The 27,923-nt window shown below is 43.7% G+C and overlaps 2 protein-coding genes across 2 annotated transcripts; one reads left to right on the forward strand and one right to left on the reverse strand.

Annotated features, from left to right (window-relative positions):
• Positions 1–58: 58 nt before the first annotated feature.
• Positions 59–15,358, reverse strand: polq (polymerase (DNA directed), theta). Its single transcript, XM_035145739.2, has 35 exons — positions 15,089–15,358; positions 14,855–14,927; positions 14,306–14,766; positions 13,978–14,219; positions 13,617–13,793; positions 13,393–13,523; positions 13,144–13,300; positions 12,503–12,614; positions 12,208–12,409; positions 11,960–12,101; positions 11,534–11,680; positions 11,222–11,434; positions 11,002–11,144; positions 10,653–10,842; positions 10,172–10,320; positions 9,797–9,990; positions 9,588–9,712; positions 8,899–9,142; positions 6,897–8,412; positions 5,171–6,782; positions 4,832–4,963; positions 4,548–4,750; positions 3,758–3,965; positions 3,479–3,672; positions 3,255–3,383; positions 2,997–3,171; positions 2,736–2,853; positions 2,007–2,107; positions 1,841–1,923; positions 1,647–1,748; positions 1,431–1,542; positions 1,171–1,295; positions 924–1,059; positions 721–827; positions 59–484 (listed from the first exon to the last, which is right to left on the reverse strand). Exons 1-35 carry the CDS (start codon positions 15,154–15,156, stop codon positions 371–373), a joined length of 8,337 nt encoding a protein of 2,778 aa, XP_035001630.2. The 5' UTR covers positions 15,157–15,358; the 3' UTR covers positions 59–370.
• Positions 15,359–16,109: 751 nt separating this feature from the next.
• On the forward strand, positions 16,110–27,401 carry ptpn9b (protein tyrosine phosphatase non-receptor type 9b). The gene is made up of 13 exons (XM_035145822.2): positions 16,110–16,184; positions 18,144–18,287; positions 18,973–19,062; positions 19,240–19,364; positions 20,719–20,824; positions 20,912–21,022; positions 21,118–22,064; positions 22,222–22,318; positions 23,139–23,208; positions 23,337–23,415; positions 23,727–23,877; positions 24,173–24,380; positions 24,742–27,401. The coding sequence occupies exons 1-13, from the start codon at positions 16,152–16,154 to the stop codon at positions 24,963–24,965; spliced, it is 2,385 nt and encodes a 794-aa protein (XP_035001713.1). The 5' UTR covers positions 16,110–16,151; the 3' UTR covers positions 24,966–27,401.
• The last annotated feature ends 522 nt before the right edge of the window (positions 27,402–27,923 follow it).

Consider the following 27,923-nt stretch of genomic DNA (forward strand, 5'->3'; position numbering starts at 1 on the left):
AACATTTATTTGTTTTGTTACATTTTATAGACAAAAATGACTAATCAACACATTAATAGATCGTTAAAATAACCATTTGTCAATTTATTAAATAACAGAAATTCATCTTGCATAAAATATGTCATGTATTAATAAATAAAATTTGATTATTTTCACATATTTATACTTTTTTGACACCGTAAACCAGAGAGTAGAATTATAAATACATTCAATAGTTCATTTAGAGTTCATAGAGCAAACATGGCTATCTTATATTTATACATTTCATTAATGTAAGTATTCATTAAAAATATTTTTCACAGATCATGTTATTTACACATCACAGAACTACAGTAACTACACGTTGGTATCAGACATTAAAACATTGTGATTACAGGTCGATGTCCTGCAGGTTCCCCCAGCTGGGTCCCACCTTGACTTTGGCCTTGAGCTTTACGTACAGTTTTACTGCCGACTCCATCTCTCTCTTTACTATCTGAGCAACCTGATGAAGGGTTTTGGGAGAAAAAAAAGAATTTAAATATACTCGTGGTCTTTTCCAGACTGTGCTGTCCTGTTTCTTAAATTGGCCTAAAAGAAATGTGCAGGAAATGCACTACGTTTAAGAAAAATGGTCATAGGATGTCTCTAAGTTTTTTTTTTTTTTAATAAACATTTCTGCATATTCTTTACATTTAATATACATTCAGTAACTGACAATCCAGTAAATCATTTCCATACCTGGATGAGGTCGTCCTCTGTGGTTTCATAGATGAGCTCATCATGCAGCTGCAGGACAAAGTAGGCTCCTCTTAGGTGAGACACCCGAGCCCTGCTCTGGTTCCTGGCTGTACAACAGAACAGCATTGATGTTATCAGACAGGATTAGTCTACAGGCTCTCACTGTGTGTGTGTGGTGTGAGAACGGTGAAAGTGTGTGTCACCTGAGAGTGTGTGCTGGTGAGACGCGGGAGCAGCAGGATATGTTTTCCTCAGTCGATTCTGGATGTTCACGGTGGCGAGTTTAACAATGTCTGCTGCTGAGCCCTGAACAGTCGTGTTCACCGCCTGACGCTCTGCCTGAGGGAGGGAGCAAGACAGAAACTGATGTTATGAGCAAAAAAAAAAAAAAATCACATGTATTTCACAGCCTATAAATAAACGGAAGTTGTGGTGGAGCGGCTCGCTTACATGTGCTTTGATGTGCGAGTTGGTGTTAGTGATTCCAGGGAGGTATCTCCTGCGGCCCTTCAGAGTCTGAACATAGCCGTTCTTTACACAGTTCTTCACAGTTTCTTTAAGAAAAGCATTGATGCCTGAAACATAAAAAACAAACTCAACTGAACTATTTTTTTATTTTAAAACCAAACATATCTAAAATCAGGTATTGAATACATTCTGAGCCATTAGTTGTATGAGCATGATTAAAGCAGAGATGGAAATGTGTCTACCTTTGTATCTGGACTTGAAACTCTCTATGTAGCAGGCTGCATCATTCTCCTCCACTCCCATTTGTTCCCCCAAAGACTTGGCTCCCATCCCGTAAATGATACCGTAACAAATCTGCAAAGACAAACACACATTATGTCACATGTCGCACACACGCGCTGTTGAGCTTCCCATTTTAGGTGCATGCCTGTGGTTCTCATCTCTTTCCTGCCTCGTACCTGTTTCGCCTGTTGTCTCAGGTTGTCATTCACCGTCTCTGGGTCGATACTTTTCCACTCAGCGGCGATGCAGCGGAACACGTCTGCTCCTCCATTCAGCACCTGGTGAACACAAAGAGGCTCCGTCGTTTCTTTACCTGCGTATCCATGTTTAACATACAAGGGTTCCTTACTGTTCACTATGAACCACTGACCTGCAAAAGTCGCTGATCCTTGGACAGATGAGCCAACACTCTCAACTCCAGCTGGGAATAATCAGCTGCTAAGATCATTCCTCCTGGTGTGCAAAAAGACAAGGCTGACACACAACAGACACTGAAGTTACAGACCAACTCAAGACAATTACATCATTATAGTCACCTGAAAACGGTACAAAGGCGTGTCTCATGCTGACGGAGAAAGTCGGGCCTTGTCCTGCAGCTCCAGCTGTAACTGAAGGCACCGCAGAGCGTCTCTTCTTTCTGAAACAGAACAGTATGAGCTTTGTAAAGAAAATGCATCTAATTCTTTCAACTCCAGCAACGGTTAGAATAACTTTGAAAATGGTCTTTAAAAGACCAGTTTCACTTTACACCTTCTGACTCAACTTTTATGAATTGGCACTCATGACCCTGTATTTTCCTAGTCATGTAATTGGTTATGGTATAATGAATATTAGCATAAAAGATTTGAGATTTGATGTAGTTGCCTCTGATTGATTGACAAATGCACAAATTTACTTTTATATTGACATATTCACCTTTTACATGATGTATCTTCTGTAGTGTTTGCATGCAGAAGCTCAAAAACACAATATTTATGATATAACCACATTGGAGTATATATGAAGTAAAGCTATAACAATATGGGAGGATTTAGATTGACTCAGTGTTTCTGAAAAGGTAAAATGGATTTAAAGTCTGCAGTTATCAACACACTAAGAGCCTGAGTGGAGTGTACTTTTTTCTTTCTCAGGTAGACAGATTTATCCACCAGAGGGAAAATGATATATGAGGAAGTTATGACTAGAATTACAGTTCTTACTCAGAACATACTGGAGGCCACCCAACCCCCCACTTTGAGAAGCGCTGGCTCATAGCTCATACCCACCCTGGTTTGTTCTGGCAGCCGTTTTGTGAAGGAGGACTCTCATCCACCACCGTGGGCATGTCGATCTCAAAGTCTTTGGGGACGTTCTGTATGTTGGGATCAGTGAAGCTCACTCGACCTGACAGCAGAATGAGCTCGGTCACTGCATGTTTTACATTCACTGCAAAATAAAACGTGCTAAACTAAAATAATTCACCAATGAAGTGAAGTTGTGTCCTCGTGAAACACATTCCATATTTATCGGTTGTCTATGAGCTTTACCTGTGGCTGTGTGTGTCTGGGCGATGGGGTATATTCTGTTCATGGCCAGTGTAGGATGATATTGTTTCTCCCTCTGCAGGGGGAACACCACTTTGGTCAGGGCATTAGTGATCCGCCTCCACTCCAGAATCACACCTGGCAGCGGGTGCAAGGGGCAAAGCTTCTCCAGAACATCCTGCCAACATATTTTTTATTTAGTTTAAACACTGTGGATGTTTAATCTCCCCAATAATGTTGTGTAATGCAAAGCAGTTTCACCTTGGTGGTGCTGAATTGCTTTCCAAGCCGTACTCTGCCACCGCCTCTCCTGGTGTAGCCCAGAGTCTTCTTACCTTTTGATCCGCCCACGTCACCATTTGGAGGCAGGTGAAGCTCCAAGAACAAAACCTAGCATACAGATGTTTGGAGAAACTGTAACTCTGAGTGAATTTGAAGTTTTGGTTCCCAAACACTGTCGGGATAGAGAAGTAAACGTGTCAAACCTGGGCGATGTCGTCGACACTGGTGAGGGAGAAGCCGTGTCCAGCCAGGTTGTACGCCTGAGACTCCAGCGTGGAGAGTTTGGCCTGCATCACGTGTTTCTGTCTCTCACACTCTTCAGCACTGAAGCCCACTCCATTCAGTTCCAACAGAGCCAGACTCACCTGAGAAGGCATCTCAATGCTCCTGAATAGATCTGACACAAACAAAACATTAAACCACTGATGTTTACCACAGTTCTGTCCACTGCTACAATACTGTACGATTAACAGTCTCTATACCAAGCATGCCGTCCTGCTCCAGCAGGCCGCTGACGTGCTTCATGACAGCATGTACAAGCACGCTCTTGGTCGCTGCCCTGACACGGGGACAGTGTGCGTGTGCATTTCCGAGTCCATCCAGCAGAGGTAGCTCTTCAGGACAGAAGACAGTCACCATGTTGGGCAGAGTCCTCTCCTCACTGCCAGGGTCCACCAGCCAGCAGGCGACCTGTGGTGAACATTCAACACAGTCGATTAGCTGCAAGTTTAGGACATAAACCCGCCTCCTACATGTTGGTGGATGGGACATGGAACAAACTAATGAGTCAAAATACACTTCAAATCAGATGGTTTCTGTCAATTTACATAGCTCTTAGCACACTGATGTTTGTTCAAGTGCTAATTTAATGATAAGTTTGGTTTTAATTAGTTACTTGATGCTATTAAAACGAGGTGAAACTTCATGATTGAAGACTGAGACTGACTGTTCCTGGATAAATGGGTGTAGCTTCTTCTCCAACAATGAAGTTAGAAGAACTTCTCTACTGTCTGCAGGAGTGTGTGTGTGTGTGTGTGTGTGTGTGTGTGTGTGTGTGTGTGTGTGTGTGTGTGTGTGTGTGTGTGCTCGTCTCTGTGGCTATTTCCACATTTATTTAGTTATTAATCTATTATGTCTGATCATGAATCCGGATTGTTCTGGTCACTTAAACCCTGAGGTCCTGGCTTTCAATGCAAAGCTTTTGTACTCTGCATGAGTACAAAGATCTGCATGTGAATGGACACTTTGCATGTATGAGTTCCGTATTCTCACCTTGGGGTCTTCACAGCTTCCCTCCAAGCTGATGCCACAGCTCAGTACCAGCGTCTTGTACACCTGGATGATGTCATAAGTGACAACCACTACCCCACTGGGACCCTCTGATGGCCGACTCAGACAAGCCCTCACCTGCCCCAGCCTCTCACTTACTGGCAGATCCTCATCCAGCAGAGGAGGAGCCAGACTGGAGCTCAAACCTGAGCGTTAAACAGACGAGATGAATGAAGGGAACATTTCATTTGGATTGTGGGCAGTAACGTGCGTGTGCGTGTCGATACCTTTGCTCTGCTCTTGCTGCAGAGATACGTAGTACGCGTCTCTTGCTCCCCAGCAGACCGACAGTCCAATCAGCACCAGTCCATCACTGTTTCTCACTGGAAAACCATTGAGCTTCTGATGAGCTGCTGATGCTGCACAGATGAACACACGCATGGATGAGGACATGGGTTATTTAGGGTATTACAGTCATTTGTGTTGTAGGTGACAAGGTAAACAGATGCAGAACATTGATTCTCTGCACTGTGCTTGGTAGATTAAGTAGACTTGGGGTGTAAAACTGTGCTTTTTAACAATCTATATCACATTTTACTGCAGCTAAATGTCACCTCTATGTTTACCTCTCTTGTGTTTCCCTCCTATTTCCTCCTCAGGCTGCTCTCTGCGCTCCCTCTTTTCACAGGCCAACGCCAGACAGTACCGCTCCTTAGTTTTCCACTCTCTGATGAAAGTTTCAAACAGGCCCCTGTCACTCGCCACGTCTATGATGGAGAAAGACCCAGAGTTGCTGGAATTTGGTGATGCTTCTTGGGACAGCTGAAGAGTGAAGCCTTCAACGACTGGCGATTCTGTATCAGATGGAGTCTTTGGTCGGTGAGAGGACGGAGAAGTGCCCTGTGGAGGACGGCTGAGCTGCTGGTCGCTGTGTAGCAGAGGTTTGGGTTTTGAGCATTGAACAGACCTCAGCTCGGATTCAGGATGTGTAGTTAAAGATTTTGTTTTCTCCAGCTGGTGTTTGTGGCTCCGATCAGAATTGGGCTGTTTAGTGTCGGTAGCTTCTGATGGATGATTACTGTGTCCTGTGAGAGATTTACGACATTTCCGGGCTGCCTGTTTCCGTGGAGGAAGGGTTGAGGGGGTCGACTGGTTCAGGGGCTTGGTGGTGAGAGGCGACTGGACCGAGGAGGTGGTTAGTTTTACTCTGGGGGTGACCGGCGGCGTTTCCTGGGTGGGGGGAATGAGGTCACCAGCAGATCCTGGTCTCTCTGTGACATTCTCAGCGTCGTGTCTGGAGGGTTGTGCCGACTGAGATTCGCTCTCAGCAGCAGGTTGCACATTCAGCTTTCCTGTGTTCCTGCCCTGTATTGAAGGCTGAGGTGGATCTGGAGTTTCTGTGTTTGCAGCAGCAGCAGCAGCAGCAGGAGCAGCAGCAGGAGCAGCAGCAGCAGCAGGAGCAGCAGCAGCAGCAGCAGCGGCTGTTTGAGTGGCTGTGTGGCCTGCGTTAGTGTTTTGCCAGGACTGGTCAGACATACTAGGCCAACGGTCAAAGATCTCCTGTAAATCAGGGCTGCAATTAAGATTTCTTTCAGGTGCATTATCTACAAATAAAACATTCATGTTTGTTTCCATCTCTTCCTGTTTTCCACTTTCACCCCCCTGTCTCCCACCTGCTTTATTGTCATTAGCTGTAGCTGTGTCCTTGTCACGCTCACGTTGAGTTGCAGTGCGCTGAGGTTGTGTTTGTATCGGACCAGGTTCGGATGTTGAATTTGACAGCTGTTCCTCTGCGTTGGGTTCCTGAGCTTGATGTCGGCCTTGTTGCTCTGTTTGCGTTCTCTCCGTATGCCTGAATAAGCTCTGCCTCTTCATAAAATGCTCGCCCACAAACAGCGAGTCGCCCCACTCCGACAGGTTGAAGGAGGACTCGCCCCACTGCACTGCCTCCTGCTTATCAGCCTCCTGGTTGGCGAGGAGCTCACTGCGTCGTCGCTCCTGGGTCGATGGAAGGGGGCACTTCTGCTCCTGGCCATCAGATTCCTCCTCGTCTGACTGGTGGTGTGGGCTCAGACCAGCCAGCAGGGCGCTGTCATACAGGCTGTCGAACAGGAAGCTGCTGCTTCTGTTAGGACTCTCAGAAGCAACCTGATTGGCAGCAGGGGCGTCAGTATCATCATCACCACCTTCATTTTTACCTTCATCCATGTTCTCACCGCCACCAGGACCAGGAGACATCTGGGAAAACAACAGCATGTCCTTATTAAAGAGGCAAAGCACATGATTAAATTGTTTTTCTTATTTGCAGTCCATATATAATCATAATTATTGTAATTGATTCCGATGAGTCACCTGGTGGCTGGTGTTGAGGATGAGCTCCATCTGGCTATCTGTAATAGAGATATTGAATCTGGGACATGGGTTGTTAGGGGCAAGTCCGTTGTCTCCCTCCAGCTCGACAACTGTCTCTACCATTCCCTCTTCTTTTGTCTTTTCTGTTTCTAACATCTGATTCCTTCCTTTTTCATTCCTGTATTGGTATGACTGTTGAACGAGAATTCTTTCTGTCTGAGTGTCCAATTCAAAGCTGTCGCCAAAGCTCTCCTGTCCCTTTTCAACATCTCCCTCATCTCCCGTGTACAGCTCCGGAGATGAGAACTTATCCACCTCTCCGGCCTCTACCCTTCTTCGCTTGGCTTCTGGAGAGAATAATGGAGGATCTGATGCAGCGCCATTTGTCGGGGCAGAAACTGAGGGAGGAGTTTGTTGCACGGGGTCAGTAGTCGCCTGCTGGACTGCAGGGCCGGAGGTGTCGGCTGATTTCAGGGGGGATGTTCGCACAGTCTCTCCGTTATCTTGGGCACATTTGTCAGTTTGTATGGAGTGCAGGACTTTGCTTAGAGCCCTTGAGTGCTTCTGTCTACTTTGCTGCACAGGTGAGGCAGCACCCCCTGTGGTGCCGTCTCTTTTTAAAGTGCTTGTGGAAACACTACGTTGTTCCTCCACCCAGGATATCGGAGGTCTGAAACGAGGAGGGGGCCTTGGAGGAGGCGTGGGCTGAGGATGTGGCAGCGACCGAGGCAGAGGGCTGGATACAATCTCCGCCAACTCCTGTGTCAGACTTCTTTCAGGAACGGGCTGTTTTGCTTGCTGACCCACTGGTCTACCTGAGACTGGGCCTTCACTTTTTCCCCCTGGTTTTTGGGGCTCTTCCTCTTCTTTTTCTGGCCTCATGGGTGTTTGTCTTTCTAGTTTTTCATTTAGATTTTTTGTTTTATTTGCCATGGACATATTTTTATTTGTCTCTGCTTTCTCTTCTGTTTCTTTGCCACTCTCCACTGGCATCTCATTATCTGTTTGTATAATTTCAGGGTCTGTTCTATCTTCCTTTCTGTGCACCTCAAACTTTTTGTTTACTTCCTTTTCAGTAGGATTGGACTTCCCCTGCTCTCTCCTGATTTCACCTTCTGGTTTCTCCTGTTTTCTTTTCTCACTTCTATAATCCTCCTCTCTACGTCCACCAGCATCTCTACTCTTACTTTTCTTGAGTCTGCCTCCCTCCTGGCCATCTTTAGTGTTACCTCCCTGCGCTTCGTGTGAGATGAGATTTGAGCCAGATGAAGTTTCTGAGTCAATGCTGTGATGGTCGTCAGGGCTGACGACACCAGGAGCTCCAGGAGGAAGTGTCGTCGGGTCCCACTGAACTCCTAGCCTGGCCAGGTCTTCCCGGAGGAGGAGCCTCGCCTCAGTAACAATCTCGTCGGCTGCTTCCTGCTCCGTCAGGGCCCGCCCACCTGTCACCCAGACACAGCGAAGCTTCCGTCTCTCCACCGCCTCCATCTCACTTTCATCAACTGCACGCTTGGAGCTGAGGAACAGACACCGTTGACTTTACATTTGGGCATCAACATTTTTCAGGGAGATTAAACTTGGTGTGTTGATGTTAAAGTTGCTTTGATTTAGAAGTGGAATTTGTCTTGAGTATGAGTACATATGTTAGTTTTTTTTTAATATATATATATATATATAGGGTTATTTTATATATATATATATATATAGCATTGTATATATATATATATATATTTACAATGCTATACTATTTGTGTAGTCAAACTACTTTTTTGTAAGTGTGAGGACACATTTTCACAAAGGTGATAATATTTACATTTTACCTTTATAAATAAAGCTATTTCTATTTTTTTTAAATACTGAAACAAATCTAATTTAACTGTGTGGACAAAATTACAGATATTATGATGCTTATATTTGCTAGAATAATCTAAAGAAAATGACTCTGTCCGGCAATTACATCATTGTAAAGGGGCTAACATTACTGCAACAGACACACACGCACCTCTTGAATGGGACTGCATTCCTTAAGGCTTTCTCCACGTCAGCCACAGTGGCCCTGGCTAGTTCAGCGACAGTACAGAGCCCTTGTGTGTAGAGCGCTCTGGCTCGTGTTGCATTCAGGAGGGAGACTCTGACCAGGTCGACCAGCTCCCTCTGGACTCCAAAGCTCAGCCTGGTCTGGTACTGGGACAGCAGCAGCTCCATGTTGTGCCAGCCCAGACGCTTGCAGAACACTGTCACCATACCTGAGGGGCAGCACAAAGTGAACAGACTGTTTCTGGAAGCTCCAGCACTGAGCCATTGATTTAAGGTAAATAATTGTCTCTTTTTAAGCTTAGGCTTTAAGCTTTTGCTTTCTTAGGGTTTCTTGCCGTGTCTGTGTGGGTTAATTGAATATGGACTCTCACCCAGATTGAATTGAGCCACGTGCCTACAAAGTCTACACACTCGATCCTTGTGAACCCTCTCACGGTAACTTGATGCAATAAGCATGAGCACTAATGAACGATGGATACAGTATATAGCTCTGAAGAAAGTATATCGTGCATCAGCTAATGGAATGAAGTCTATTCTGTATATACATTACTCTGAAGTGCAGCTGCTTCCTGCATCAAGTTACTACACTTGTTACTACCCTCCATTTTTAATGTAAACTCTGTAGGTGTACTCTACATTGACTTCAGCATGTACCTGCATAAGTAGAAGCAGACTGCTGGAGAGACTGTAACTGCCCACGATTGCAGTTGTATTTAGAAGCAACTGTTCCCAACGGCACCTCATTCACCAGATCCTGGAGTACAAGGGTGGTGAAAAACCTGGATAGTGACAACAAAGACAGGATGTTAATCTCTAAAACTAACTGTTTGTCAATCTGCAATCAAGATCAAAGTGAGCTTTACCGTTTATGAATTGCCATCTGTCGACGCTGTTTTTCTGTCTTGGCGACAAGTTTGCCGCTGACGGACCTCGCGAGAAAACCTTCCTGGACGCCGACCAGCTCTGCCACTCTTTTCATCGATGACGAGAGCTGTTCCCACAGACGGAAGAACTGATACCAATCTATGGTCGTCCACTCTGCGTACAACGGGGTGATCTGTGAGGACAAAGAATCATGTATGACTCGGCTTATGGGGACTGATTAAATTGGTTTGATGAGGGGCAATTTGGCTCAAAACCTACACTCAACATTTAGTTACTCTTAGGAATCAAGTGGTGAGGGTTCAGGGATAATCTGGAGTGAATAAAGTTGAGAGAAAGTTATAAATAAAATGTACCAGATAAAGAATGTGCAAATCATTTTCCAGCACAAAGCCCTTCATGGCGCGCTGGAGATCTGCAAATATTCCCAGAGCCTCGGGAGGGGAGAGGGAGGAGGAGAGGGTGGCAGCGCCGAGTTGAGTGGGACAGTATCGCTCCTCTGCATCTGCAGATACAACACATGATATTTAACAGATCTTTTTTTCTTGCCAAATTGTAGGAAAACTTTAGTAAAGTATGAGTTTTGGATTCAGTGTGCTTATTTACAGTAGCCTTGCACCTACATGTGATGTGCAAACACTTTTTCTGTGGTAGTAGTGCTCAGTGTATCCAGATGCATCTGTTTGACTGCATTAACTTAAAAAGTGAAACATTTAAAATTCTATCCTCATGTAATTTTTTTGTGAAATATCAGCTGTTACCAGAGGGTCAGTCTAATTCTGTTTCCATCGTGGCATAGCACATAATAAAATAGCACTTGGGCAATGGTGTCCGTACCGTCTCCCTCCTTCTGGATGCTAATAAATTCATTATCCATCAGCCATTCAACACAGGCCTCAATAGCCCCTTTGTTGGTGCCTTCGTCTGATCTGGATTTGCCGTCACATTTCATGCTGGCAGCCAGAAGAGAACACGAAGCGTACAATGACACATCCTGTGGAGTGCTGGCTACGCCGCCAACAATGATCTGTGATATGGAATGATATGAATTAGGCACAAAAAAATTGTAATCAAAGAGTTTATGAGGCAGAAATTGTTTTTTTGTCACTGCACTGAAGACTTATAATCAGGAAAAGACTCGCATACATCCTGTAAGTGATAGTGTTAATGTAAATATCCATCGTACCTCCAGGATGGCTCGCAGCATGCTCGTGGTGACACCTTCCCCTTCCCTTCTCACCAGACAGCTGCTGATTGGCTGAAGAGCACCTGTGAGGAGGATAATGCCTTTCTGACGCTCCGCCTCCTTACAAACCAACACACTCTCACCTGAAAGAGGAGCAACAAAATGACATCATACCAAGGATCACGTGATGTGGGCTCAAATATACAAGACCAGTCCATACCTATAGTGTCTACTCCTTTTCTCCCTGCTCGTCCTGCCATCTGTTTGTACGTGAGCGGGTCCAACAGGTGTCCGTTGAAAGTCGGGGTTCGAATGATGACCCTGCGCGCTGGGAGATTAACTCCTGAAGAGAGGGTAGAGGTGGCGGCCAGGACCCTGACCATGCCCTGACGAAAAGCTCCCTCCAGCACGTCGCGCTCATCGAATGTCAGCCCTGCAGAGAGAATACGAAACATCAGCGCAGCAGGATACAATCACCCTGACGTTCAGCCCCCAGTTTGTTGTGGTCAAAGGGTTCTATGAGCGTGTTCACCTGCATGGTGGAAGGCCACGCCCCATGGCACAGTCCGCTGGAGGATGGGGTCAAGCCCAGCAGGAGTTCGTCTCAACTGGGCTAAAACATCCACTAGTCCCTCTTGATCCAAAGACACTGGTCTGAGGTTAGTGTCGCCCTGACCATCTGAAAGAAAGAGATAGAGAGAGATAAATCACCTCACTATACAATATTCACCGAAGGCAAATTTGACCTCTGCCAAGGAGGTTATGTTGTCACCCCTGTTTCTTCAGGATTTCTTTTCACTTTCTTTAACATTGTGAGGTAGGGCTTTTTTTCTCCTTGATTTCTCAGAGAGTATTTCATGAATCTTTATTAAAATAATCGTGTGTGTATCTAGTGAGTTTAAATGTGGTTTTATAAGGGGACTTTCGGGGTGAATGAATTTAAAAATCTGTCTCATACCAGCGAGTCTGAGGTTGTAGAACTCCCTTGCGATACTGTCTGCTAGTTTCTCACACCAGTTCTTCGAGGGGCAGAACAGCAGCACAGAGCGGCCATCACTCACCGTCTCATAACACAAGCTCACTATGTGGTCGTCATCACCCTTTAAAGCAGGAAAGAACACAGCACATGATTATATCACTAGTCATGAGATAAGTATGCTTCAATCATCCTAACCGGAAACTGGAGGAGCCGGCCATCCCAATCACCTTAATGTGGAGTGCCGGGGTGAACTGTCGCACCACAGAGAGGCTCTTGTCGTAGATGTTGCAGCCCACTTTGAGATGCTCCAGCAGGGGTACAGGTCTGTAGTCAGTCTGGTAAAGCTCAGCACCTAACCAGCTAGCCAGGAGGGAGAGGTTAGGCAAGGTGGCGCTCATACCTATTATCTGTACACCCTCAGACAAAGACCTGTGGAAGGAGATGCACAGACAGACTTACTAATCTATTAACAGGATTGTAAAAACACTGTCAACAACAAGACAAACAGTGAAACAGACGGACCCTGTGGTGTTCTGCTTCTGGGCTATGTAGCGGATTTTGGTCAAGAGCAGTTCGAGCAGGTAGCCTCTTCCAGAATCCCCGACCATATGCAACTCGTCCACCACCACCATACCTGGAAGCACAACAACAACCTCAAACTTTATGTTCTATATTCATGAACACACACACACACACACACACACACACACACACACACACACACACACACACACACACACACACACACACACACACACACACACACACACACACACACACACACACACACACACACACACACTTTCAGGGATGTTGCATTAAACAGTTATAGCTTCTATGTTTTCGCCCCTGTCCTTTTGCTTTGTCAGCAGGATTAGCTAAAACTACTGAACAGATTCACTTCAAATTTGCTGGTTGGGATGGACATGGGCCATTCAATTTTAGCAGATCAAGATTTTTTATTGTTTAACATTGTTAGAAAATAGTGAAAAATACAAAACACAATTTTCAAGATCTCAAGGTGAAGTCTTCAAAAGACTCGTTTGGTCCGACTAACAGTCACATATCCAAATGTACTAAAGGTACAGTGAAAGAACACGTACATTTAAATGACTCGAAAGATTGATAATCAAAATTCTATTACCACATATGCAGTATATTACCTAGTAGACCCATACTGTCCTCTTCAATGAGTTTGTTGATCAGAGAGTTGGCTTTTTCTATGGTGCAAACAGCCACATCCAGTGCTTTGAACCCTCCAGCAGCTGAAGTGCTGCCCATGTATCCCTCCACACGGACTCCTGCCTCTTCAAATACACTCTACAGGTGCAGAGACACAAGTCTTTTAGATGGAGGTAAACTCACAGACAACTATTAGATATAACATATAATTCTGTCCACGTCTCCCTCACTTGAAGATAGTGCATCTTCTCTTTAGCCACAGAGACAAAAGGTAAAATGAAGAGAGCTTTTCTTTTAGTCTCCAAAATGCGTTTCAACATCAGCAGCTCCGACACCAGAGTTTTCCCAGCACTAGTGGGAGCTGAAAAAGAATAGAAATATAAAGAGATTAGTGTTGAAAGGAGCTACTATATAGACATTAAACTTGAAACCATTTTTTGTAACTCTTTCTTACCGGAGTACACCAGGTTACCTCCCTGCAGCACGTGTCCCACAGTGAGGCACTGAGCCTGCCACTCAAACATGCTAGTCACTTTGTGTTTCTGGTAGCGCTCCAGGACGGGTTTAGGCAAACCCCAGCTGGATAACTGCAGCATTTCAGCTTGATTCAATGGAGCACACAGGGCAATGCCTACAGCAGAGCACAAAGAACATTTTGCATTTACACATGACATGAAATGACACTGGTGGCAGTTTGAGCTCTGACATCAAGGTCTATTCTGAGAACACAGATGTAAATATATTTCAGGTAAAATTAGACAAACTGGGCATATGTCAACCTAGAAGGTTTCATGACAATACTTAAAATGATTCACCTGGCCGAGGTAAGGTGTCACTGAGAGAACTGAGCTCTAATCCAGTGGGGACTGTGAGCACAGAGGCCGACTGGTTCTGTAACGACTGCTGGAGCTTGGCCCGCTTCATGGCAGCTGTGAGGCGCGTGGGGCTGAACAAGATGTAGTCTCTGGACACATCAAGAGGGGGGGCAGCGTTCTTACTTGATCCACTTTCCTCTTTACTAAGAGGAGGGCTCTTTCTTCTGGGCGCACCCTTCTGCCTGTTGAAACACAGAGAGCGAGAGACATTTGCAAACAGCAAAGTATGGAAAAGAAAAACTGGGCGATGATGCGAGTTCAGACTCACTTGTTGGAGCTGCCTGCTCGCTGACTGTCTTTTATTTCTCGACATGGTGGCTCATTAATGTCGGCTGATGCAGGCACCGGCTGGTCTCTTTCTGAACCCTTCTTAGCGCCTTCTGCCTCCTCCAAATCCTCACTGAACAGAAGCTTCTGAGCGAGATCTTTGCATTCAGCCGTCCTACCTGGTCTCTTACAATCCACACTTCGCCAAGAGACTCTCTCCTGGGCGCTGGGGGCTCTGTGGGGTCCCTGACCTCTGTCACTCTGTCGCTTATTGTCTCCAACTGGTGCAAGCGAGTGTGCCGGGCCAAAGGCCGCCAATGACGCTGGCTCCTCATGTGCATCTCTCTCTACTGGTGTTGGACGAGCTGCAGGCTTCACAGGGTCGACAGCGTCCAGCACCTGAAGCAACTCTGCATCAAGTGCTAATGTGGATTCTCCCAGTGGGAACACTGCACCTCCACTCTAAGATAGATAATAATACAGGTTGATTGTGATGTGACATATTTAAAAAAGCAATGAGAAACACCTTTGGTCATGCTGTCACACTCACCATGAGGCTGTCTCTGCTGTCTGTGTCGTCTGACGGTCTGTCTCCTTGTAGAGGCTCCTCAGGAGCATGGAGGCTGTGGAGGAAAATACATGTTGGCAGTTTAGATCCATGAGCATAAATAGCAATGTTGCTTCTCTGTCATTAGATAGAAATGAGATGTTAAGACGTCTCCTAGCAACAGGAGGAACCTGGTCAGGATTCTCCTAACATTATGAAGTGAGAACTGTGACTCACCCTTGTGTCTTCTTGATCTGGTGCTGACCCAGGTAGCTCTTCCTCTTCGGAGGACCCGACCTGCTCATAGTGAACAAGCTGCGCTGGTTCCAACAAACGTGTGAGAAGCTGGATGTTAGTCAACATGACGTAAGTTTATAAACTATGTTTAACAACATGAACACACGTTGTATTGTTATTTTATAAATAAGTCTTTATTTTGAAAGCTAAGTATAAACATTGTCTTTCTGTTTAGCAGCGCTGAAGCTTCTGAAATCAAAAAGTCCGCCGTTCCGCCCCGGTGTTACATAAAAAACAACTCGACGGAACAAATGCTCGAATGCGATTGTTCCTATGCATACTGCATCATATTACTACTACTACTACTACTTATAATACTACTACTACTAATAAGAATAATAATAGCAATATAATAACAACAACAATAATAATAATAACAATAATAATAACATATGGTTTATAGACTTTATAAGTGATTCTCAGCAACATATACATTTGTTTATGAACTTTTAATAGTAAAGTATATGGAAAGTGATTGACTATTATTAAGATATACTACATGTATAATACATTTTTAAACTGCCTGTGGTAAATTCTATTGATAAGTTCATCGTGAATGAGAAATTCAGTTTTTAAGTTGTCAATAGTAAACTGCAGTTTTAAATTAGGTTTATTTGAAGTGTTTATAGTATAAATGTCTGTGGTAAAATGTATTTATTTGAGTATAGTACTGTTTATTATCATTTACTGATCTTTAGTGGCAAGTATTAGTATAAGTATTGATTAGTGTGTGGTAAAATAATGTATTGATGAAGACAGTTTTGAACAGTGTTTGGTAAAATATATTGATAAACACATGATCTGATCAGTGTGTGGTACAGATATATTGATCAACCCAGGTTTTGATCATAGACTGTATATAAAGGTTTTGATCAGTGTGGGGTTAAAATATTGACAATCACATAATTGGTGTTGAAGTGATTGGGTGTGGGCGTGGCCTCCGTCTCGGGCGTGAGCTAGCGGCTGGTGGGCGCGCCCGCTGCGACGTTGCGGAGGCTTCAAGATGGCGGAAGCCCTGACAACTCAGGAGCAGCTGGTAAGGGTCTCTTAGCTGATTTTTCCCTCATCTCCCCGCAGTGTTCCGTGGGCACAAATGTCCCGTTCACTTCCTCCTCTAACAGGGGATTTTCCCCATATGTTTGTTCGGGTCGGTTGTTCCCGGGAACGCTGTGGTGTGGTAAACACCACTGGCCCGTTCGCACCCTGACTTCGGTGTGACTGACAGCGGTTAGCATGTGTGTTAGCACGATGGCGTTAGCTAGCAGCTACTAGCCCGTAACCGGCTATGTGTCCCGAACAGCAATTCCCTTGATAACCCATCTTTACACGGACCATGTGAATATGCTCTTATCGCCTCTGTTAACTCGCAGCACATCCCCACGCGCGGTTTGCCCGAAACGTGGAGCTTCAAGTGTCTTTAACGCCACCGTTAGCCGTCCAGCCACCACATGTAATCTAGCCGCTAATCGATGCTAATAGCTATTGTTGATTTCCAGGGATTTTCCTCGACAGCGTTCTTGTCCGACGGTACAAAGTATATTAAATCAGGTGTGGGGGTTAAAAAGGACCTGCCGGGAATTCCTCAAGTCATGATGGACTATGACACGGTGAAGACAGACTAAGATCATGCGGCTCAACGCGATGAGCCCACCAGCTAGCTATCAGATTTACGGTCGAGAATTCAGAGAACTGAGCCTCCGGTTCCTAGCATTGTTGTTGCCATCACGTTCCAGGACAGAGGAGGGCTTGACATTGACAGGAAACAGCAAACGCAACACCGCGATCCTGGATCCAACTTCACTTTTATCGTTACTGGTTCTTCATCATAAGTTTAACAGATCATTAGGCTAAGTAACGGGACAGGCTCACCCCCCCCCCCCCACCCTCCCGCATTTCTCGGTTTGTTTCTTGACGGCTAAACATGGAATTCCCAGAATCGGTCTCCTCCATCGATCCCCAGCCCTGAGGCCACTTGGAGTAGAAAACGTTCGTCTTGTTTGCTCAATGCTGAAAAGCGACGTGTTGCCTTGTCTTCGTATGATCCCACCATGGTTTCCAGCCGCGTCCTGGTGCTCATGTCCTCTCACTGGTGGAGACATTAATTTACCAGCTTTTCCATGATATAAGGGCGTGATTTAATGTTACCACCTCACTCACCCTGCAGCAAATAAAAACAATTAATTCCAGTTTAACGCTACTACTGCCCATTCAAAACACCTTTTAGAAACATGTGAACAACTTTTTTTTTTTTTTAATTTGTGGTGCAGTAACAAAACCTGCAAGAGATGGTATAATGCTATTATTGACTTGTTAAATGACAAAGTATGAATTTACTATCTATCTATGTATCTATCAAACATAGGCTAAAGGAAGCAGACTTGCTACTTCACACAGAAAATGCTATATATTTACTGAATGTGTCTATTGTCTAATGTATCCATGATCTAATAACAAAACTGGTCATGAGATGCATCAGGATGACTCACATCTGCCAGACCACTAACATGGAAACCCTGTATTGGGATTGATTTTTCACTTAATCCGCTTTTTCATTCTCCATCCTGTGAGAGAGTCCATTCAGGTGTTGTATGTGGTGGATGAGGTAATCTGTGATACCCATTCATGATGATGTGCTCTACTCCTGCTGGTTTTAAATTTGGAGGTGCATTACACTTGGGTGGAAACAAGCAGACTGTTGTCTCCTGGCATATGAGTGCTCTCTTCTACGACATCTTCCAAGGGGGCAGTCTGCTAACGTCTGTATTAGAAGTATTACAAAGCTGAGGGGGGTGACAGTTGTGTGTGTGTCTTTCTGTCAGTTGTCATCCTTATCCTCTGTCAGTCTTTCTTTCCTGTTTCTCAATACCCTAAATTCTAAGCTTTTTATTAGTCGCTCCTGCTTGGCTTATTTGCCCTTATGGTCTCCTGCTCTAACCTCTCCTGACACACAGACACCTCACCTTTTCTCTTCATCTCCTCCCTCACGTCTGTCCAGGCTGTGGAGGAGTTCCTGAGTGAAGTGCGAAGCCGGGAGCAGCCTCACAGTGCCGGGCTTGTCTCTCAACCTACAGCTGTAAAGTTTCTTATGGCCCGCAAGTTTGACGTCTGCAGAGCCATCGACCTCTTCCAAGCATACAAGGTACACCAGTGTTTTTGATTGATGGCACAAGTGCAAATACTTAATTTATATTATCAACATGACAAAGGGCTAAAATAGAAATAATCAATACAATTTCAATATTCATAGGCTCTTTTCCCTATTCAATATTCATATATAATCATTATATTCCATATGGCGTTACAGTCACAGTTTTCCTCTTGACAGTGTAAAGTTTTGTAGCGCGACTGACGACCATCCATGATGTGTTGAAGACTGCACTGTAGCAGCATACATATTAGCAAGTCAAAACTATGTCCTGTTATAACGCGTCATAACTTGCTATTCATTGAGACAGTTAGTCCACAGAGGATTCTGAGAAATACACTATCGTGAACTACATACAATCCATGAACCAATACGAAATCTCAGCAACAAACACTATCTATGCAAAGCTATTTCATATATACTTTTGCTAATACTGTATTAGATGCTGTCATTTTTGATGCCACACTTGCATAATGCTTTAATGCACAATCTGGGATACAAATGAGTTTTGGCTGCCACTGATATTCAAAACACACACCTATAGCCTGATATTATTCCAAAATGTATTGAGTCTTTTAACTCATAGAGTAACAAATAAACAATGACTGAATCAAATTAGTTTTCTGGTGCTGTTCCATGTTTACCTGCTGACTTCGCTGCATCATTTGTCATGTTTTAGAACACAAGAATCAAAGAGGGCATCATCGACATCAACCCTGACGAGGAGCCGCTTCGCTCTGAGCTGCTCAATGGCAAATTTACAGTCCTGGTGAGTAGTGAAGTCATTTTGAGCCACATAGAGCAAAGGAGCTCAAGTTAATCAACTAGCAATTACAACAATGGTAACATGAAGCATGATGCACATACATTGTAAATAGTATATCTTTAATCAGACTGAATTTGCATTGGTGTATAATATATGATGGCCTGTCAATGTTCCTACCAGCCTGGTCGTGATGGTAAAGGCGCAGCTCTAGCGCTCTTCACTGCTCGTCTCCATCGGCCAGACGTCACCACCCACAAAGCTGTGCTTCAGGCCATCATCTACCAGCTGGATAAAGCCATAGAGAGGTGATTCCCTTACTCTTTTCCCCTGTACACTCCACTAAACTTTGGTGTTGCTTTCATGGTACACCTGTCACTTCTGGTGTGCTATTGCTCTTTTTATTAACTTGTTCTGTTTACAGTTTTCGTTTTACTAGTTACTGGTTTCCAGTTTATGCATTTTTGTTACTAATTGGTGCTGTTTGTTTCCCAGATTAGTGTTAATTTTGTTAGCAAAAACTGTGACAAAATATATTTGTCAACAATCTTTTTTCAAAAGCTAAGACAAGACGATGACAATCATCAGAACCAACTGTGACTATATTAACATGCAACATACTTGATGAAGATGAGATTTAGTAAGCAGTTTTTGACATTGTTTCAAACAGTGAGATAAACTAAAAAAATCATTTTTCTTGCTGTGTGCTTGTATCGTCTTTCTGCTGATTCTGCACAGCGGCAGCACAAACATGAATGCATTGAGCAAACTGATAGACTGAGCCTAGCTCTGCACTTACTTGTTCTGGCTGTAAGCGATTGGGTAACATAGAGAGAAGGGAGAAGAAGATGACAGCAACATAATGGATTGACATTTGGATCCAATTCAAATACAAAACTATGAGAGAAATGCAGAGTGTGTAGTTTTATTGAGAGAACCCCTGAGGCTACAGAATCACTGGAAATAAAACCACAACCCTGTATAGACATATTAAAACACACCACACAATAAATGAAACCTAATATTAAGATGTTAATAACATTGCTGCACTTATAAAGCCACATGAAGACAATTACTTAAGGCAGTGGTTTATCATCTCAACATGGCCTTAGTCTCACTGAAAGTCAGAAGCCAAGTGGGCTACGATGACCAGCCTTCAACCTAAGATGGCTTCATTTGTTTTGGTGTACTTAATATTATCTGTCTTAAAACACACACAAAATAGCTTTTTCGTGCACTTTTCATGTCTTGACAATTTTGAATTGGTCTGTGACAGCTAAATGTTAACATGTACAGAGTGTGATCTGTAAGATTATTAGTATGTGTCTGTTCTGCAGTAGTTACTGTAGCTGTCTAGTTTTTAGCTTGCTATGTTTGCAAATAGGTTCCAATTGTTTTCTTTCTAGTTTGTAAACGACTATAAACATATGGGCCATAACACTACTACTAAGACTTACAACACTTCTGGCACAGTCCTGACAAAACTGAGCATAAGTGTAGGATGTACTGCTGTGTTCTTTTTGATTTGTGGCTGGAGAAAATATAAATATAAAAACAAAAATTTCCTTATTCTTAGTTCCCTCCGGTGTATTTTATAAAGTTATTCTTCTTTGACGCTCCACCTCTGCTTTTTAATGAAAAATCCTCTTGTTTCCGCCGTAGTGAACAAACTCAAAGAGATGGACTCATATTTATCTACGACATGACCAACTCCAACTATGGTAACTTTGACTATGAGCTCTGTGTCAAGATCCTCAATTTGCTCAAGGTAAAAATCTGGAACATCCTCTCTTGCTCTCTCCTCTACCTGCCCTCTGGTTTTTGGTGTTAAACTGCCTCTCTCTGTACTTTCCAGGGGGCATTTCCAGCTCGTCTAAAATGTGTCTTCATTGTGTCGTCGCCTCTTTGGTTTCGAGCGCCTTTCGCGGTCCTTCGCCTCTTTGTGCGTGAGAAGCTGAGAGAAAGGGTATGTGTGTCGGTCTTCATCAGGTGGTTATGTCCCAAGGTTTAATACGCTTGTTATTTATTAGAATTTTCTTTTCTTTGCTTTGCAATCACTAGGTGTGCACGGTGAAAGCTCATGAGTTGGCCAGTCACATCCCAGTCTCCTCCCTTCCTGAACACCTGGGTGGGACATCCCAGTACAGCCACGTGGCCTGGATCCAGTCCTGTGTTAACGTTCAAACAAACACTGTTGAGGGTGAAACACAAGAGCATGACGCGCATGACTGTGTGGGAAGCCTGCTACGGTCTTACAGCTTGGAGTGCAGCAACACAAGCGCAGGCGCTACACTGTCCTACACCCATATAAATACACAGTTAGGTTCTGAGCTAGCTGTGGCTAACTCTAACTGCTATGATGATAATAATGCTAACCCACACAACCACTGCAGTGTGGTGGAGAGCAGGACTCAAGGCCTAGGCCAGTATCAGCAGAGCCCAAATTCTGCTGCCAATAGGCTGCAGGGGAACCACCAACACTGGAACGGCTCAGCTGTGAGCGAAACCAACATGGCCGTTAGTGGCTCCAGCCTCAATGCTAACATGAATGGTCGTGGTCACCAAGCCCCTCCCCAGTCAGAAACACCTCCTGACACGCCGCTCTCTCAGAAAGGTGATGAAAATGCGGTGGACTGCACAACAACAGACTCAGCCCATAGACCTCAGAATGAGGATGTCAAAGAGGAGGAAGATGAGGAGGACGACGACGACGAGGACGACGACGAGGAGGAGGAGGAGGAGGAGGAGGAAGGGGTGCCTCCGTTGCCCCAGAAATCTCTGCCTCGACCGCCCCACCAGCCTTCCTCTCAATCCCCGCCACTGTCTTCATCGTGTGATCCTGACGACGACGACCGCTGCATGGAGCTGTCTCTTCACATGCCAGAGCAGGGAGGCATGACGGTGCACGAGCTGGTGGAACACGTGAAGAGGAGGAAGAAGAAAGGGATCTATCAGGAGTACGAGGAGATCCGCAAGGAGCCACCGGCCGGCACCTTTGACTACTCCAAGTAAGAGATGAAAAATATATTCCATCCACCAAACATGGATGGATGTCTTTCTGCTTGTTATTTTCTCTCTCGCTAACAAGGCAAAGGGAAATCACATGACAGATGCACATCAGCCCAGTATTTCAGTCTGTCACGTTTCTCAACTCTGCTTCCACAGGAAATTATCCAATCAGATAAAGAACAGGTACAGCGATGTTCTCTGCCTGGACCAGTCGAGAGTGCGCCTCTGCGAGCTCTCTGATGACGAGGATGAGGTGATTATTTAATCTTCAGTCCATCTCCTGTCTATTGATTCTTGTATTTATTTCATGTGTTTTAAGAACTATTCCTGTAACTTTTTTCTATGACATTTTTGCTGCTTCATGATGTGACAGTCCAGCCAACATTGGTCATATTCACACCCCTTATTCATGTTTGCACAAGACAGGTACTTCAGAAAATAATTGTCCACACTGAAACAATCAGTACAGGATTTGCTGTGGACATAAATGTGTAAATCAGATTTTGCAATAGCAACTAGGTTTGATTTGAAGACATGTCTCAAAAATGTTGGCTGTTTTTATTTCTGTTTTCATGACCTTCGTTTATCTGCTGCTTGTGATATGTGTGATTACAAAGTTGGGAGGTTTTGACCGTATCACACACTTTGTTTTGTTTTGAATGAGAGGCCTGTTTTTGGCAAGCTTTCAGTTTTTTAATAAAGCACAATGGTATAATGGTTTATACTATAAATATACAATCCATGTTGTAAAAAATAAACAGGTGGTATGTCTGTCGAACAAATCTTGAGATTAGCGACAGTATGAATCTCATCTGTAGAAACTGAATTTGTTCTACTTTCATAAAGTATAATATTTGTATGCTGCTCTTGTCATTTTGTTAAACCATTTACTACAAGTAAGTGACAAAAATAACATTTTATTTTATAGAAAGGTCAGAGATAGCGATGTGAACAGAAGATGTGTCGGCCCCACTCTAATACTACGTGTAAATATGTTAAGCATCCAACAGATGGAAGTCGATTCTATCACCAGGCAATGAGTCTCACTTCATCACTACTGTTTGTTTTTGCAGACATCAGATTACATTAATGGCAGTTTCATGGATGGGTACAAGAGAACCAACGCCTACATTGCAACTCAGGGTGAGGAGCTGTTGAAACACAAACTATTAACTTTGTGAAGACCTTTCTGCTACATACATGTTTGTACTTAAACTCAACTCAGTACATTCTGGTGCTACCAAAGCCTGACAGATTTTTATGTCCCACAGGTCCTTTGCCAAAAACATATGGCGACTTCTGGCGCATGGTGTGGGAGCAGATGGTACTTATCATTGTCATGACCACCAGGTGAGACTCCTGCCACACTTTAATCCTGAATTGGTCAACGCAATTTATTTTGGGGTGGAGGGGTTCAATGTGAGCACCCATGCTATATCCAGATAGTTGATCCATACAGTGTGAAGTAGTGTGAGATTCTAGCTGTGCAGGAAAGCACATACCACGTTTTTTTGAGCTAACACAAAGTACGAAGATTCCCAAACATGCACAGCGTCTGCCCAGTTTGAGAGATGTGCAAACCATGTCTACATGCACGGGTGGTAGAGTAAGCAATGTCACGAGGGGGATTGAAAGGCTGTGATTTGTGTTGTGTTTCTCAGGGTGGTGGAGCGTGGACGTGTCAAGTGTGGTCAGTACTGGCCTCTTGAGGAGGGTAGGACTGAGCAGCACGGATGCTTCCTGGTCAGGAACACACACATCCAGGGGTTCCAGGACTTCAAACTCTCCCTTCTCGAACTCTACAACACACAGGTAAGTCACAGCGAGCACTTAAGTACCTGAAAATTCGTAAACTAGGTCTATTAATTTAACATGATCAAATTGCCTTTAATGTCCATTTGATGGCTTTAGGGATATTTTAATTTCTAACAAAAATAACTTTATAGATTAATTATTTTAGATTGTGGGATTGCTTTTGTTGGTGGAATGTCTTCAACCTGTTAGATCACTATTTTGTGTAATCTGACAAGAATACTTCACTTGAATATGCTAGTTGATCCTAAAGTCCATCTCTGTTCTTCTTCGACCCTGTCTGACCTTCTGTCAGTCTGGAGAGAGACGGGAGGTGTGTCACTACCTCTACGTCAGCTGGCCGGACTTCGGCGTGCCCAAGAGTGCTTCTGCTATGCTGGACTTCCGCGAGCATGTACTTGAGAGGAGGGATGCTGCGGTTCAAAGCCTGGGATCCAGTTGGACGGGGCCTCCAGGGGGCCCCCCTGTGGTTGTGCACTGCAGTGCTGGCATTGGCCGCACAGGTAAACACATAGGGTGTCAATATTGACAACATGATAGCTTGAATGTTCTTTTTACTTATCCTTAAGGTAAGATAGTCCTTTCCTGTTATACAAACAGAATCTAGAGATAGTGTTATTGTTAAAGTGCATGGAACAATTGGCAAAAACACATAACTTTAACCCCTTAGAACATTTTGCAGTGTGACTTCAACATATTATTGAGTCTGTGCTACTAAAAAGTCAAACTGCTCTACGGGAAAAAGGTCCTTCCCGGTTCTATATCTGTATACCTGGCTAGAGTCATGTCAAGAGTCAGGAAAGTGTCAGTAAGTGTAAATAACTGTTTAAGTCTTCCTCAAGTAATTCTCTGTCTTCGCTGTAGGTACATTCTGTACACTGGACATCTGCCTGTCCAGGCTGGAGGACATCGGCTCAATAGATGTCCGTCAGACGGTGCGGCGGATGCGTACGCAGAGGGCTTTCAGCATCCAGACCTGGGACCAGTACTACTTCTGCTACACGGCAGTCATCGAGTATGCCCAGCGCCATGGGAAACTGAGCCCAGTGCAGTGGTCTGACTCAGAAATAGAGACTGACAGCGAATGAGGGACACATGGAGCTATAATGTGACAGATGGGGTAGCCAACCTAAACTGAAGTCATAGGAACGAAATAATACAGAGGAATGACATTTCATAGTGGAAGAGGAAGATGACTCTTCTGCCATAAGAGAGACAAAGGATGGAAATCTTGTTTTGGCTCTTGATGTGACGATGCAGACTCCCACAGTTGCGCTTCCTTTACCAGAGTGGATACATGTCGGAGGTTAAGAAAGAAATACAGGGATCGTGTGCTGCATCGCTGATTGAGCAAGCTGTCCTGCCAATTTCCAAGCCCATTTTTATTTAGCAAGCTACAGGGGGACTCGGACTACCCTGAACCTGTCTTGTTGACAAGAGCGTTGTACGAGTTGTAGCATTTTTTTATATTGACTTGCACATGAGGAATGACAAACTTGAACTTTACCCCTGAAGCCCTCCAAACCCCTGTCTTTTTCATGTTCCTTTTCAGCCCTGAACAAGTCGGTGGTCACAGGAAAACTGTCAGGGGGATGAGAAGGTGAAACTTGAAAACTTTTGTGTTCTTATTTTTTTTTAAAGAGGAAATGGTTCTGCGTGAACAATTGGCCATATGTGATGGTCGATCAGTGTGTGAGCCATTTAGTCCATTAATGTTTTTCTTATATTTTCTCTGGTGCATTTTCTACATATGTCTCATGTTTGTGCATATGTAGACTAACTTTTCAAAGCCAAAGTCCTCACCCTGAATGCTTGGATGTACTCCTTGGTGAAATATTATAGACTGAAGCCCATGTATATTCTTGTAACATACATTTATACATTAGTGTGCATTATAACAACCTCTGAAAGAAGAGCAAAAAAAAGCAGTTTAATATAATTGACTTATCCTCAAGAAGAAATATCTATGTAGCGAGCCAGGCTATGACAAAATAATGAAGAGTTCTGGTTAGTAAACCGATATCATAATGCAAATCTGTGATTTGTCAGGTCTAACATCATTTTACTGTCAGAGCGTTCTGATTGGACGATCTTAAGTAATTTGGCCTTAACTTGATTCACTGCCTCGTCGTTCTCAGACCTAAACCATACCTGTAGCTGTAAACTGTTTTATTTCCCCTTTTGGTTCTTGTTCCCGTTAGAATCTCACACCTTTGAAACCACAACTGTTGTGTTTGAATCTCAAGGCATATTCTGCCTGAGATAATTGTGCCTTCAAGTTCTCCTTAGCTTAACGTCTCACTAGTATAGTAATAACACCCAAACTAGTGCACTTGCATAGTTCACAATGACTATGTGCCACACAGGACACCCACATTCTGCCTATAGTCCTGTACATAGTACACTACTTAAGAATAACATACAAGTAGTAAGTTATCTGGGACTAAGCTCTGGTTGGAGACATGGCTATTCTTTTATCATTTGACCTCAGGGGGTAATTCTAGTGTTTTTTGCCTAGTGTCACAGATCCATTTCTGGGTTTGCCTCTGGTAAATTATCATTTAAGAAAAAAAACTTATATCAAGTTTATTTTGTATTTTTTACTGTATAGTATTCTACAATATTTATGTCTTTGTAAAACTTCTACAATATTGAAATCAGTGAATGTTGGTACGATGCTACAAAGAAAACAAACCAGTTAATGCATTTGATAAGCTGAACAAAACAGATGGGGAGTGAAATATATTTTTTGTTGTTCACATTGAAACTTTAGTGGAAAAATGTCACTTGCCATTGTATTTTCAGAACTGACTTGTATAAATGGTGATTGTTTGATTCCAGGACAATATGGGGGTCGGGTTGCTTTAGAGAGCTTGTTAGACTCTTCAGTAACAGTGACATGAACGTCTTACTGTCTGGTACCTAATGCCAAGGATTTAACAAAACAAAAAAAAGCTATCAAAGAAGATAAAAAAGAGAAGTGGCTGATATCTCTGCTCCCTAAAAAGCCCCAGCTTGGTGTCAGGAAGTTAAAAAAAAAAAAAGTATTGAGAATGGGTTGAGGTTTTTCAGCATGGTCAGAGAGCCTTGAATGTTTTCGGGGTAACGGTGTCCAAGCAATTTTGTCGAGACAGATGCGGATATTTCTGGTGAATGTGGACCCTGCATCCCTCAATGCCAAAGGCCCAGGCTCACCCTACACATGTTCTCCTGTCACACATCCTCAGCAGCCCACTAGCATGGACCTATCAGTGCAGCCTCGCATCCACGGACAGACTCGGGAGCAACACAGGAACATTACTGAAGATTATGTATAGCTACAAAATACGAGAGTGTATGTAAAACGAGTTTTGGTCATGCTGTTTTTGATTTGTTTTGTGAGAAACAGAGAATGCAATGTGCATTTGTCATTGTTGTTGAGTTAATGTTTCTTTTTGTGATCTAAGTTCTTGTGATTGAATTCTGGCCTTTTACATGCTGTCAGCCCGGCTGTCCCATTAAAGCAATGGTATTACTATCTTCAACAAGCTGAAGTCATCTCTTTGGGGCTCAGTAGGTTGTGCATGTGCAGTATGAACATGTGATCTGTGTTTTTAAGTTCTTGAGGGGGGATATGTTGATGCAAAACACAGGTACTGGTACTGTAGCCAGATGTGGCTGAGATGCCTAAGATAGTTTATATCGTGATGCAGTTTGTTAACCTGACTTTTTAAATGACTTGATTTCAATTATTGATCATGACACAATCACTTCCTGAGTTTCTGAGGCTGAACTCAACTTCACCTGATAAGACCTTTTTTTGTGTTTTTTGTCAAATGTGTTTTTTGGGTTTAAAAAGCAAAGATGATCAGGTTCATGAACTATGCGCATCCACAGAGCTTTTGGAGCAATCTGTTAGAAGTGGAAATCACAATTCACTGCTGATTCAAACGACTTTGTTCATTTGAAATGGTTGTGGTCACTGACTTTGTAGTTAGACCTCTTTAATCTTAGTTTAGCTCACTGTTTAAAAGATATTTCAGGATGTTTAGCAGTAAGTGACCATT

The sequence above is a fragment of the Hippoglossus stenolepis genome, chromosome 2 (assembly GCF_022539355.2).
Source record: "Hippoglossus stenolepis isolate QCI-W04-F060 chromosome 2, HSTE1.2, whole genome shotgun sequence".
Lineage (NCBI taxonomy): Eukaryota > Metazoa > Chordata > Actinopteri > Pleuronectiformes > Pleuronectidae > Hippoglossus > Hippoglossus stenolepis.

Bases quoted from the DNA above. Each gene is read 5' to 3' on its own strand.
- polq (XM_035145739.2), bottom strand. From the start codon at position 15,156: ATGAGCAGGTCGGGTCCTCCGAAGAGGAAGAGCTACCTGGGTCAGCAC. The intron at 13,794-13,977 runs GTGAATCATTTT...GCTCTGCTGTAG, and splicing joins TGACACCTTACCTCGGCCAG to GCATTGCCCTGTGTGCTCCA. The intron at 8,413-8,898 runs GTGCGTGTGTGT...TCTGTTCCTCAG, and splicing joins AATGCAGTCCCATTCAAGAG to CTCCAAGCGTGCAGTTGATG.
- ptpn9b (XM_035145822.2), top strand. From the start codon at position 16,152: ATGGCGGAAGCCCTGACAACTCAGGAGCAGCTG. The intron at 18,288-18,972 runs GTACACCAGTGT...GTCATGTTTTAG, and splicing joins ACCTCTTCCAAGCATACAAG to AACACAAGAATCAAAGAGGG. The intron at 24,381-24,741 runs GTAAACACATAG...TCTTCGCTGTAG, and splicing joins TGCTGGCATTGGCCGCACAG to GTACATTCTGTACACTGGAC.